Source organism: Salvelinus sp. IW2-2015, linkage group LG26, assembly GCF_002910315.2.
Source record: "Salvelinus sp. IW2-2015 linkage group LG26, ASM291031v2, whole genome shotgun sequence".
NCBI classification, from domain to species: Eukaryota; Metazoa; Chordata; class Actinopteri; order Salmoniformes; family Salmonidae; genus Salvelinus; species Salvelinus sp. IW2-2015.
Window position 1 is genome coordinate 14,612,548 of NC_036866.1, and position 13,673 is coordinate 14,626,220.

General features: G+C 41.4%; 1 protein-coding gene across 1 annotated transcript in view; it reads left to right on the plus strand.

Annotated features, from left to right (window-relative positions):
* Positions 1-598: 598 nt before the first annotated feature.
* LOC111952863 (protein kinase C-binding protein NELL2a-like) overlaps positions 599-13,673 on the plus strand; it is a 94,330-nt gene continuing 81,255 nt past the window's right edge. The window contains exons 1-2 of the mRNA XM_023971821.2: positions 599-824; positions 1,107-1,235. Coding sequence (XP_023827589.1) covers positions 776-824; positions 1,107-1,235 — 178 coding nt within the window. The 5' untranslated portion in view covers positions 599-775. The remainder of the gene's footprint in view (positions 825-1,106; positions 1,236-13,673) is intronic.

Here is a 13,673-nt window from a genome sequence, read left to right on the forward strand (position 1 = left end):
ACCTGCCGCCCCATGTGTGCCATTCAGAGGGTGACTGGRCAATACTACAATACTGCCTTTGAATGGGGTATGGTAGTACTATAGGTGCCATGCACACTGGTTTGAGTGTCTCAAGAACTGCAACACTGCTGGATTTTTCATGTATCAACAATGGTCCACCACCCAATGGACATCCAGACAATTTGACACAACTATGGGAAGCATTGAAGTCAACATGGGCCAGCATCCCTGTGGAACGCTTTCATCACCTTATAGAGTCCATGCCCCGACGAATTGAGGCTGTTCTGAGGGCAAAATTGGATGCAACTCAATATTAGGAAGGTGCTCCTAATGTTTTGTACGCTTTAATGCGCGTTTTGGATTAAGGCCAGTTCAAGTCATTTTCAGCCGAAGACCACAAGGGGGCTTATTGGTCCTATTTCATTGGCTATATTCTCCTTTCCTTCCCACCCTGAAAGCGGGTACCCTCGCTCTCCTCCGCCGCGCTCGTGCAGACTGCTGAACAGAGCGTCTCCGGGACTGGTGAAACATGTTTTGTTACAACCTCTAGGCTATTGCCTACCCACTTGTGTTGCCGACGGACACAGACCTGTAACGGAGTTTGTACTGAATGGAATAATATCTCTGGCGTCAAAGTTCTGAATCTGATACGGTTTTCAGAAGTGTGGGATTTGTAACACTGCGCTGGTGTGACATCGTTCGCATGTAAACCGATTGAGCAGGATTGACTCTTGGAAGTGGACAAAAGATGGACTACTGTTAATTTTGATTCACAATGGGATTAAAACTATTTATTTTCCTCGGTTTATTCTGCGTCACCTCAGGTAGGACACACATAATGTCTTGTAGATAAAAATGTAAATTACTTGAGACACCCATTTTACAACAAAGTATGGTATAGGCTTTCATAAAAGGTATTGTTATTGTTTAGTGTTTATCCTATCAATTTTCACCTATTATTCCAAATTGCCGGTTTAAATATCAGCTGGAATTCTGTACACTTTGATGCGCATCTATCTAGCACCTTATAACGGTTCGGAAACGGGTCACTGAATTGATGCTATGAATTGTGTCCATGCGTACTGTGTTTGTTTCTGTCACTTAAGTTTTAGGTTTCGGGGTTGATCCTGCTCTATGCATCAATGTTTTCGATGAATTGACGCTTGGAGAGGGTTTTGATGGAGTTACTCAAGTCCAGGGCTTCCACAGCGAGTCTCGGGCGTTCCACTTTCAAGGTAAGATGCTCCCATAAAGAAACCTAATAGGCTATGCTATGTGGTATGTTGAAGGCGAGAGGGCAACAATGGTTAGTTGCAGTTTTTTCCTCATCAGAATGAGACAACAAAACAGCAGGGTCCATGAGTTCAAAAACTCATGGCAAGGGAAAAAACGTGTTTCTTTCCATATAATATTAGATTGACTGTCATGCATGGTGAATGGGTGTTGATGCTTTTGGAAGCTCTCACATAAAAGGAAAACCTTCCATTTATACATATTGTCCACAATACAACCTGTTTGTTTGCACAACCATTTATTTTGACATACTTATCCTAGTGTTGTCATTTTCTCTCTGAATGAGGCCAGGGGCCCTGGGATGCCACCTGCCCAAAGCAAAGAACAGTGTTCCCATAAGAGAGAGGGAAACGCACATGCAAAGAATTATGGAAAGACTGGGCATAATGAGAAGTCAGCAACAAAACCCCAGGCTCATGGCGATGTCTGGAGTGTGGTTGATGTTGAATGAGCCACTCTACAGGCCCCAGCCAGAATGGACCTTTAATGACCCCCCTGTGTCTGAGGTCTATGGGTTGTCTAGCCTGAACCTGTTGTTGGCGATTCCTACAGAGGACCAGTATGAAAATGTATGCACCCACTACTGTAAATCGCTCTGGATGAGAGAGTGTAGTAAAATGTAATTCTATGCTCCAGTTGTACATCCTACTGCTCTGCCCTCGGACAAGCACCTCTCAGAATATCACTAAATGATACATAGTGTTTCCATGGATAAATTCTCTGGAGAAGAATTTCAACCTGGACAAATTGGCACCTGATGCAGTAAGCATCCAGATCAATGTATACAAAATAATGAGTTATGGCTTCAAAAGGAACATTTTCCATCTTGTAGCACATCATCCTGTATAAAAGTAAATAACATTGTTATAGGAATAACTCATTTCCAAATCCTTCTACGTGTACCTCGTATCTTCTCCTGCCTATCCTCACATATACTTCTCTGTAGCGACGCCAGCACAGTTACTGTATGTATAGTGCAGCTGGAGCCCCTCTTCCTCTTTGAAGATAGGGGGACATGATGTCCCGTCCTCTACTCCAACGCTTATGCATTCCACCTAGGCGGGGTTCCACCCGCCCTCTCTCCTTCAGTTTGCTATTAATGTCACAAAATGGAAACATGACTCAGACATCCCCGTACATTCTTCAGCGTTGCCCCTTATTTCATTTAGGATGTCTCTGTTAAGTAAGTAATGCTGGGTGGAGGCGCGGAGCGGCAGTCAAACCTGCTGGCCTCTGTGTAGTGTAGTCACTGAGCAGGCTGTCTAGAGCGAGGGGAGCTGTCTGAGTCAGGAGAACATTCCCTAAATGTCAAACAGAAATTACCCTAAACGTGGTTGCCATGTTCTCAGAACATAAGATATTATTGTTCTAGACACATTTCAAGGGAATGTTGCAAGAACATTTCTGTGTATCAGTTGTCAGAACGTCACCTGATGGTCCCAAAGAAACATTCTCCCCAAAATGTTTTGTTTCGTTAGACATAGTTACTGTTGCCGAGCCCATCAAGGACCTGATTAATTTACCGCTGATCTATTCACAGCTCGTTGTCAGTTGGCAATGTTAGGGACACACATGGTGCTTTTAACAGTGCGTTTTATTGACATACATAATTACATTGCTCATGTTCATTTAAAGCATTCCAATCTTTCTGCTACGCCACCATGTCTGTCAGTTATCAGTTATGAGTTAATCGGACTATTTTCTCATTGATTTGATTTTCTTATTTCAGCTATTTTAGTGTTGGTGGGGCCTTTTACCCTGTTTTAATGTTACTCCTGATTCACTATGATCAATAAAATAGTTTTTTATTGTGTATACTTTTAAACAGAGCTGAGATTTACTTCAAAGTGTGTTTGAAGAAGATGACGGAGAGATGCTCAGCTATATATAATTAATAAATACTCATAAATTATGAAAGGTAGTGGAAATGTCATTTGTGCTCAAGGGGTAAACTTACAGATTYACTTCTTTCAATGATAAACTGATTTAAATTAGATCAGTTAGGGGTGTTGTATATGTTACCAAATAATGACATTAACATACATTGCTTAGAAAGTGAGAGTAGTGTGACACCCCATGCGGGTCTCAAACCCAGGCCACCAGCACCAATGAAGAACACCCTAGCCACTCTCCCAATAAGGGATGTCCCTAGAGGTTACAGTATGTGCTTATTGGGCCAAAATAGTTAGGTCCTGTCCTGAAGCCAACCCTAATTCCTTCTCCCTAGACACCTGTGTAGATCTGAAACTGGGTAGATATAAGCAATAGGGCAAATTAACTTTGAAGTAAATCTCAGCTCTGTTAAAAGTACACAAGAAAAACTATTTTATTGATCATAATGATTCAGGAGTAACATTAAAACAGGGTTATGCCCCACTAACATTATACAACTATACAAAAAGCCCTAAAATTGCTGAAATAAGTCAATCAAATCAATGATGAGAAACTGCTCATTAACTGATACAGACATGGTGGCGTAGCAGGATGATCAAAATGCAGTGAAGCTAAAGGTTGAGAGTTCAAATCCCAGGGCTGGATATTTTGAATAATAATTACTGTACTAATGAAGATGCACAATATAATAATTGATGTCAAATGTAAGTTGAAAACACTGTTAAAAGCGTTGTTTGAGTGTACCTAAACTTGCCAACAAACAAAGAGCTGTTGTTCACCAATCAGCCTTGATGGGCTTGGCCACAGTAACAAGGGGTGATGTGTAATGATGAAACAAACATCTTTGGTGACCATCAGGCAACATCCTGAACACTGATACACAGGAATGTTCTTGCAACATTCCCATGAAACGTGTCTAGAACATTAATATTGAATATTCTGAGAACATGGTAACTAATTCCAGGTAAGTTATGTTTGACATTAAGGGAATGGTCTCTGGGAAACAGTCCTTGCATGTCACTGGAACATTCCTATGAAAACGTTAGGTAATGACCTAATGAGGCTCTTAAGAGAACGTTCTCTAAAGTTGTTTCATTCTTAAAGTTGTGTGAACGTTTGTTGTTAGCTGGGTGCCTGATTGCCCATGGGGATGGCTGGTATCTCTAGGAGGGGGGAGAAGAAGGATATGTGTGTGTGCACTGGCTTGCATGAACTATGTGTGTGTGTGTGTTTGTGAGAGAGCTGGGAAGGTGGGGATTACATTTTAGAACTTCTCACCTGCTGCAGATTGCCTTTGAAATTACCTGTCAGCCGTACAGTGAGTGGCAGTACTATAGATATACAGAGGTAGGCCTCGGACTGATATGATAAAGCTGGAGGAAGGAATGTCCCTGTGCTACATATGAAGCAGACTGCCACAACCAGAGCACTGAACTAGGATCAGACTCTGTCCTAACTGATCCTGGAAGAGGAGCCTACAATGGTCACGACAGCAAGCAGCCAATGAGCAGTATCCTATCTACACAGCTGCATGCATGTGAGCCCAGAGACCCACGTGCTGATTTTATATCATCACCAGTGTCAGAAAGGCATTCGTTCTTGTTGAGTGTTTGAGCACTGAGCAGCACTGCCGGTGAAGTGTTTCTGTGTATCTGGTGGTGGTTATGCTCCTAACTGAAACTGCCCTGGAGGGTAGCGGGATGGAAGAGACTCATTTGTTATACAGCAGCGCTCCCTGTGTGTGTGTCAACTAAATAGGAGGCAGCTAATGGGCTAACCTCTGGGGCTACAGCCACCAATGCCAGCTACCAAAGCTATTCTGGCAAAAACACTGCATTCCTTTCTGACTGATTCTGTGGTTGGACTTGTAACAGTAACTTGGAATCCAGGTGTCCAGGTGCCCTCTTAGTCCAACCAGATCCTTTATTCCAGAATTGCTTATGGTGGTTGAGTGATATTTGTGTCAGCTCCGGGCCACTATAAATAGAGTGTTTACACTTAACCTTTTATTTAACTAGGAAAGTCAGTTAAGAGCAAATTCTTATTTACAATGACAGCCTAGGAACAGTGGGTTAACTGCCTTGTTCAGAGGCAGAACAACATATTTTTACCTTGTCAGCTCAGTGATTCAATCTAGCAACCTTTCGGTTACTGGCCCAACCTTCTAGGCTACCTGCCGCCACCATAGATATAGGACTATTGGCTGACACAAGCTCAAAGACTCTGAATGTCAGACAGCCAGTGGCTGACGGTCAGTGCAGAGTCGATCAGAGAATTTGGGAGAAAGTGCTGCCCCAGCAGTCCTGGAGGTGCCCTTGGCTCGGTTTAGTATTTGTTCCAGTAGAGTGGACACACAGTGGAGCGAGAGACCATCCTCCGAATGCAGATTTCTTGAGTCAGCCGGAGCCGGGGCTGGTATTGGAATGTTCAGGGTGTAGGCTAGCCAAAAGGGGGCTACGTGAGGGTTTTGAGTTGCTGTTGAGTTTATTATTAATGTAATCCCCCTAGAGAGATGTTCTCAAGCCCAACCCTCCCACGCAGATGCCTCAGCCTCAGCACCGATGTTTAAAGCAGAGTGTTTTGAAAAAACGCTATGTCATTTTCTAACTGGCAGTGTTACGCAATGTTGAGTGAGTCATGAATATTTTTATCGTCTACCTGTGGTAGAGCTCTGCTACCCGAGCCAAGCCTGATGGGCCCCAACATTATACACTGGGTAGGGCCTGTTTTCTTCCATCAATAACAAGGGTATAGGTACGGCTCGGGCATCATTAAATTGATCTCTAACATTTTGAAGCTGAGCCAGTACAGTCATATCTTACTAAGATCAAAACATGCTGTCAGAAGTGCTTCAACCTCGTCAAATATAAGACAGGAGAGATTATTTCACAGAAAATAATAATGTTCCTTGAGTTTTGTCTGGGTTTAGAGTGACAAAAAGTAGTTAACAGCTCACTGCTCCGTCTCGTCATTGAGCAGAGAGGCCCAAGCGGAGCTGTTGCTATGGTTACTCACAGACTCAGAGCCGCCATGAGCAGAATGCATGCAGAGCGAGCCTCCTGTGCACAGGGAGCCAGTGACCAACAGAGAGGAGCGGCTAATGGATTTACGGTCATGACTAGAAGGAATCCAGCTTTTGTCAAATTACCTTCAGATTTGACTTTTCGTAGCAGGTTAGGAGAATTAACGTAGCAGGTTACGTGAATTAGGTTAAGGTTAGGAAAAGGCTTAGGGTTTTTATTGGCTAAACAATTTAACTTTTGACGATAATTTTACAAAAGCTGGATCCCTGCTAGCCATGATTTGTATTTACTAACTGAGGAAGTTATTTCTGATTTTAGGCAGGGCTGGACTTTAAATTTGGCAGAAGCAATCGGGYCTGGGTAGGGTMGGGCCTGAATGTCGCAGGCATGGGTAGGGGTCGGGCTAAAAATGAATGCCCATGCAAAGTTCTAATCTGTGGTATATTATTTGTTCTCTAATATGGCCGTTTTTGATTTTTTTMATGTTTGGACTGACTRGTCCCACTTGGTCATTCTGTGCCAAGGATATTTATGCAACTCACAATAATAGCATTTCATAATAAACAAATTCAAATACCCTGGGTTAAATAATCTATGGGTCTATTTCAATACCTCAGGTAAAATCACGTTCTCCCTTCTATAGTATCAATTATCACCAGTACAGTTCAATTCAGAAAATTACATTCAAATACAGATACAGTATTTCAGTCTTACCACATAACATGGGGTGATCCGTTACTGTTCAATTGAATGTTAGAATGGGCTAAACGAGTGACTTAAGTGAATTTGACTGTGGTATGATCGTCGTGCCAGGCACGCCAGATCCGGTATTTCAGAAACAGCTGCCTTCCTGGGCTTTTCACACACACAACAGTGTCAAGGGTTTACATAGAATTGGGCGACAAACAAAAAAATATCTAGTCACCGGCAGTCCTGTGGGCGAAAACAGTTAGTTGATGAGAGCGGTTCGAAGGAGACAAACACAGTAGAGCTGTGGAGAATAGTGTACTTCAAGAAAAGGTCCTCTTGAAAAGATGTCTTCAGATGTTTTCTTTCTTTTGCATGCAATGGAAGATGTCGTTCTCCCTGGGTAGGCTCGCCATCCAAGAAGACTCAAACTCCATCAAAAAACCTGACCTGCGTGTTGAATAAGCAGGCCAAAACTTACAATCATGCATACTATGGATTAATAAACTGTACTTGGCTCCAAAAGGGGGCTTCGCCCCATACCGCATTGGTAATAAAACATAATTTGTTCGACCGCAACTTCTGGGGTAGCTAGCTTTAGCTTGGTACCTAGCTAGCACCAATACAACCAGCCTGAAAACAATGACCAGTAGAAACTGCAGTCATTTTCATTATTCTTAGCAATGATTTAGGAATTATTTTGAGTAATTATTAGCTAGGTTGCCACTTGTTGTTCGCCTATTGAAATTGAACTTCAGTTCATGAAAATAAATAGCTATTAACCCTGTTTCCCAAAGCTAACATTATAAGCAGCCAGCTAGCTTCATCTGGCTAGTGATGCTCGACCGTACCGGGTTTTGTGTTGTGAAGCTAGCCACAATAAGGATTAGGCACAATAGTGGAATTTGTGGTTTGCCTTCAAATAAAAGTATGTCATTGACAGTGATGCAAATTAATAGAAATTGTAGAATTATGCCATACTTKTATTTTTAAGGCTAAGCGCAAAGTCCACTATTGTGGCTAATCCTTATTGTGGCTAGCTTCACATAGATGGGTTCGACCACCATTAATCAAATGAGAACTGTTTTATAAATTAGGGTTATTTTAGATGATGACACCTAGCTATATAGTTAGCTAGCTACCTAACTATATAGCTACTGAAAAAGATTGGCGTTTTGCTATGTTTTTGGGGAAGAACATTGTTTGCATCCATGAGCTAGCTAGCTTTTTTTATGACCAGCACTCTAGGTGAGCGAGACAACTTTACCACCATCATAGCATACGTATCGATGAATCGTTGTGACATAGTAAATACGAGTGATAGTGTAATCAATGTGTAATAACTACAGTTGAAGTCAGAAGTTTACATACACTTAGGTTGGAGTTATTAAAACTCGTTTTTAAACCACTCCACAAATTTCTTGTTAACAAACTATAGTTTTGGCAAGTCGGTTAGGACATCTACTTTGTGCATGACACAAGTAATTTTTCCAAAAATTGTTTACAGACAGATTATTTCACTTATAATTCACTGTATCATAATTCCAGTGGGTCAGAAGTTTACATACACTAAGTTGACTGTGCCAGCTTGGAAAATTCCAGAAAATGATGTCATGGCTTTAGAAGCTTCTGATAGGCTAATTGGCATCATTTGAGTCAATTGGGGTGTACCTGTGGATGTATTTCAAGGCCTACCTTCAAACGCAGTGCTTCTTTGCTTGACATCATGGGAAAATCAAAAGAAATCAGCCAAGACCTCAGAAAAAAATTGTAGACCTCCACAAGTCTGGGTCATCCTTGGGAGCAATTTCCAAATGCCTGAAGGTACCACGTTCATTTGTATAAACAATAGTACGCAAGTATAAACACCATGGGACCATGCAGCCGTCATACCGCTCAGGAAGGAGACGCGTTCTGTCTCCTAGAGATGAACGAACTTTGGTGCGAAAACTGCAAATCAATCCCAGAACAACAGCAAAGGACCTTGTGAAGATGCTGGAGGGAACAGGTACAAAAGTATCTATATCCACAGTAAAACGAGTCCTATATCGACATAACCTGAAAGGCATAAAAAAAACTGACTACGGTTTGCCACTGCACATGGGGACAAAGATCATACTTTTTGGAGAAATGTGCTCTGGTCTGATGAAACAAAAATAGAATTGTTTGGGCATAATGACAATCGTTATGTTTGGAGGAAAAAGGGGGAGGCTTGCAAGCCGAAGAACACCATCCCGACCGTGAAGCACGGGGGTGGCAGCATCATGTTGTGGCGGTGCTTTGCTGAAGGAGGGACTGGTGCACTTCACAAAATAGATGGCATCATGAGGATGGAAAATTATGTGGATATATTGAAGCAACATCTCAAGACATCAGTCAGGAAGTTAAAGCTTGGTCACAAATGTTTCTTCCAAATGAACAATGAACCCAAGCATATTTCCAAAGTTGTGGCAAAATGGCTTAAGGACAACAAAGTCAAGGTATTGGAGTGGCCATCACAAAGCCCTGACCTCAATCCCATAGAAAATTTGTGGGCAGAACTGAAAAAGCGTGTGTGAGCAAGGAGGCCTACAAACCTGACTCAGTTACACCAGCTCTGTCAGGAGGAATGGGCCAAAATTCACCCAACTTATTGTGGGAAGCGTGKGGAAGGCTACCCGAAACGGTTGACTCAAGTTAAAAAATGTACTGGCAATGCTACCAAGTACTAATTGAGTGTATGTAAACTTCTGACCCACTGGGAATGTGAYGAAAGTAATAAAAGCTGAAATAAATAATTCTCTCTACTATTACTCTGACATTTCAAAGTCTTTAAATAAAGTGGTGATCCTAACTGACCTAAGACAGGGAATTTTTACTACGATTAAATGTCAGGAATTGTGAAAAACTGGAGTTTTTATGTATTTGGCTAAGGTGTATGTAAACTTCCGACTTCAACTGTATATATGTATTCTATTCTACTGTATTTTAGTCAATGCTACTCCGACATTGTTCAACCTAATATTTATATATTTCTTAATTCAATTATTTTACTTTTTGATCTGTGTATATTGTTGTGAATTGTTAGATACTACTGCGCTGCTGGAGCTAGGGACGCAAGCATTTCGCTACACCCGCAATAACATCTGCTAAAAATGTGTATGTGACCAATATAATTTCATTTGATTTACTCTTCGAGCTCCTTCCTGCGATCAGAGACTGATCTACCTTGCAGCTGCTCGTATGCATTAAAGATTTTTTCTATGATACAATTAAATTGTCTCAGCCTTAATCTTTGGATCTAGTTTTCCACAATAATAACAAGGATATATGTACAAATAGAATAAACTGCTATTAAAATGTCTTCTCTATGGTTACACAACATGTGCGTCTCAAAAGTTACCGTGAAATGGCATCTGACATTAGCTAGTGCTATGTACGTTTCAATGTGTCACTCAACTAACAAATAACTTTGAACAAAGTACCAATAAGTTGACTTTTCTACAATATATTACTGACACCAAATGCATCCGTTTGATATATTGTTCACTTGGGAAAATTATAATTACTGCTACAAAAGTTTGCTTAGCAATTAGCATAAGTTACACCATTTACATTCACTAACATATAGAAAAGTTAGCATTGGCCCGCTAACGTGGCGCTAATACAATAGCTTCATTAATGAAAATAAAACTCATCAAGTAAATGGTCCACAAATGCATTCAACCACTTCTCAAGATGTTGCAATGAATAGAGCATCAATTATCAGCGTTTTTCTAAAGATATATCCATGTTTTACTCATTATTTTTGCTTTGGAGCATAGGAGAGAATGTGCCATAAATGGCTAATATGGGAGAATGTGAATGTGCCATAAATGTCGCTTCCTCTATATGGCTTGCTCGACATTGCAACGATTGAACTGTCAAAGGTGGGACCTAAAGGATTTGCGCACTTCTGTTTGGGTGACAATCTAATTGGTTTGTTTGCTCACATTTACATAAATATTTCACCCATTGTTTTGACCTGGGTTACACACAGTTGCCTTTTGAGAGAGATGACATGAAATGTTGGAGAGGAGTGTTATAAACGTGACCAGTGTTATTTCGATCAGAACACCGCTGTGATCTTTTACTTGCTGTTGTTGCTTTGTTATGGGTAAAGTCAGGCATCTTCATAATTTGAAACCAGGGCCAAAATTAATTTAAATGTTACCCAGTGAATTCATATTGTTCTTGAGAGGCTGTTTACATCTCAATAAACTAAGTTCTTCCCTGTACAGAATACAGTAAAGAAGTCACTCTGAAAATACAGGAACATATGGGAGCAGAAAGGATTATGTGATAGTTAGGTTAATGTACTGTAGGGCAGCTTTTCAAATTGAGCTTTTAAAGGCACCTGATCTAAATAGTAAACATATGAACCATTGATTAGATTGGCAGTATTTATTTTGCAATGGTAGGGAAGCATTCACCGTTGTGCACGGACTTAGAGTTCAGACCGACAAAATAAGGTATTATTACTCAGTGACAGATTAGAGTCAATCCCTATGATGGAGACAATCGCCTGGTATGAAACCATTTAAAGCTGTTTATACTGGATCCTGCAGATAAGATTAGCGTGCCGGCAAGGCTACCACAAAGCTGTGCTTCCCAGGAACACTCTCTGAGACTTTGGACTTCTCACTCTGTCAATGTATTATTTGATTCCTGAAAATGTAAATGTTTTCTTATTTTTTTCAGTAATTATCTGTGTGCATTAGTTTTAATGACACCTTGAAAACGGTGGCGATGTGAGATAAGGTATGCCGATGTGAATTGATTGGTATTGATTTGGTGGGGGGGGGGGGGTCTGGCCCTCTTATCAGAGCAGAGTCTCATCCACTCCTCTTTCATGTGGAGGGTTTTTGGGAGGGTTACTGGTAGGGTACTACTGTCTGGTGGTAATCTTATGCCATGAGTGAGCAGCACCGATGCAGGGGTCCTATCTCTGTGCTTTAAATGCAGGCTTCTCCAAGGACAGCCGTGCTTATCAGTAAGTCTTAGAAAGGGGTCCGGTGAGTCCCACCCTGCCCTCCCCCACTTGGGCGTCTCGCCATCCCCCGTGGGGAGGCAGGCTGTGTCCTGGAGAAGAGAAGCTACTAACAGATCAAAGGCTGATGGCTTTCTGTGGAGCCCTGTGGTGGGGCTCAGTCCCAAGGTCCCTCGGCCCAAACTGCCCCCTAACCATTGTGTCTGGGATTGAGGTATCACTGTGGTCCTCCCCTTGCCTTGCACAGTCACACCCGCCCTGCTTAGGTCTGGCACATGACTGACCAGCACGGCACTCTACCATCTTCGGGCTGGAGTCTTTTGCTTGAGTTTTGTTTTGTTTCAAGTCTGACAAATGACTTATTGTATTTCTGTTGTAGAAAATTCCACGGGATCTGAATGCAATTGTATAATTTTTCCAAAGGTAAAAAATGCACCAAACCCTTTATTTGATCTGTAATTGTGATTCAATGAGGCGGTCTACTAAGACACTTCAAAGCATTAATCATTTCCACCAATGTCCTACATTATTATGAAAAGTGGTCACTTATATTTAATTATTCATTCAGAGGCTTTCTGTTGCTCCCATCATAACTGCAAAAAGTGAAATCTAGACAAGCCTAAATATATTTTGAGTGATAATTCACTTTTTAAAATAAATCCTCACCAAGCTAAAATTATCTAACCTCATTGGCAAAAATGGGTATCTTGAAATAAGATAATTTACTTGTATTAAGCCTTTGGGGGGGGGGTAAAATAAGCACAAGTATCTACCAATGACGTTAGGTAATTTAGCTTGGTAATAGACTTAGGTAATAGGTAATCTTATATTGAATTATCACAATATAAGATATTTAGGCTTGCTTAGATTTCCCTTTTTGCAGTGCAAAAAAAAAAGACCCAAAGACCCACCTCAGCCAATAACACTTTAATGATAGTAGCTCTGTTGAGGATGTACTCAAGCCCTGTATCTGTCTAGTTGACCTAAAAACCAGACAACCTTTTTGTTTTGACAGAAACGACTCAAAACATGGCCTCCCCATGGAGTAGCCTAGCCAGGATCAGACAGATGCTAATGCTAGCAGAACACGCTACACTCCTTCTCTGAAGACTGTATAACGTGCTTCTCTCCAATCGCATGCTTTGAAGCCTCTACTCTGTGTACTCACCCTGCACAGTGACAGGCTTCATCATGGCCTTTTTAGCATTTTCATACTACATTGTATTAATTGGCTACTCCCACCAGCTGGAAGTAAAATGTTTATGCGCTGACGAGAAGAGAGGCAGCGATTGCCTAGCTTAGCTTCCTGTAGCTCTAAAGTGTGCCATGGCATCATGCATGCATCCCCTGGCTGGGAGTGAACTCTTTGATGTGATTTGCTTCTGAGAAACATCATCATTTATTGATGCTTCCATTAAAGTAGCATAGATGTCTGGGTGGAGTTAGGGGGAGAAGGTGGCACACTAGTGGGACTGGAGAACAGAAGACTAGCTACAGAACAGCAGCTACAGACTAGCCAGGCTACACAGAGATCTGAATGTCACCCGCACTTCTTCCTTCTTTTTCTTTAATCTTTCTTCTTCTTATTATTTCTTCCTTCCTTTTTCTTTCTTCTTCAAGCTGAGCTCAAAAGGTGCAGCTCTGAAGCTGCTTGTCGGAGATTGTTCAGCTTCAGAGGAGCTGATGTCTTTTGTTTGTATTTTCTAAAACAGCCAGATGTGTTCTGCTGTAATTTCAAGAGTGGATAGTTCAAGCTGTGTTGAAATACT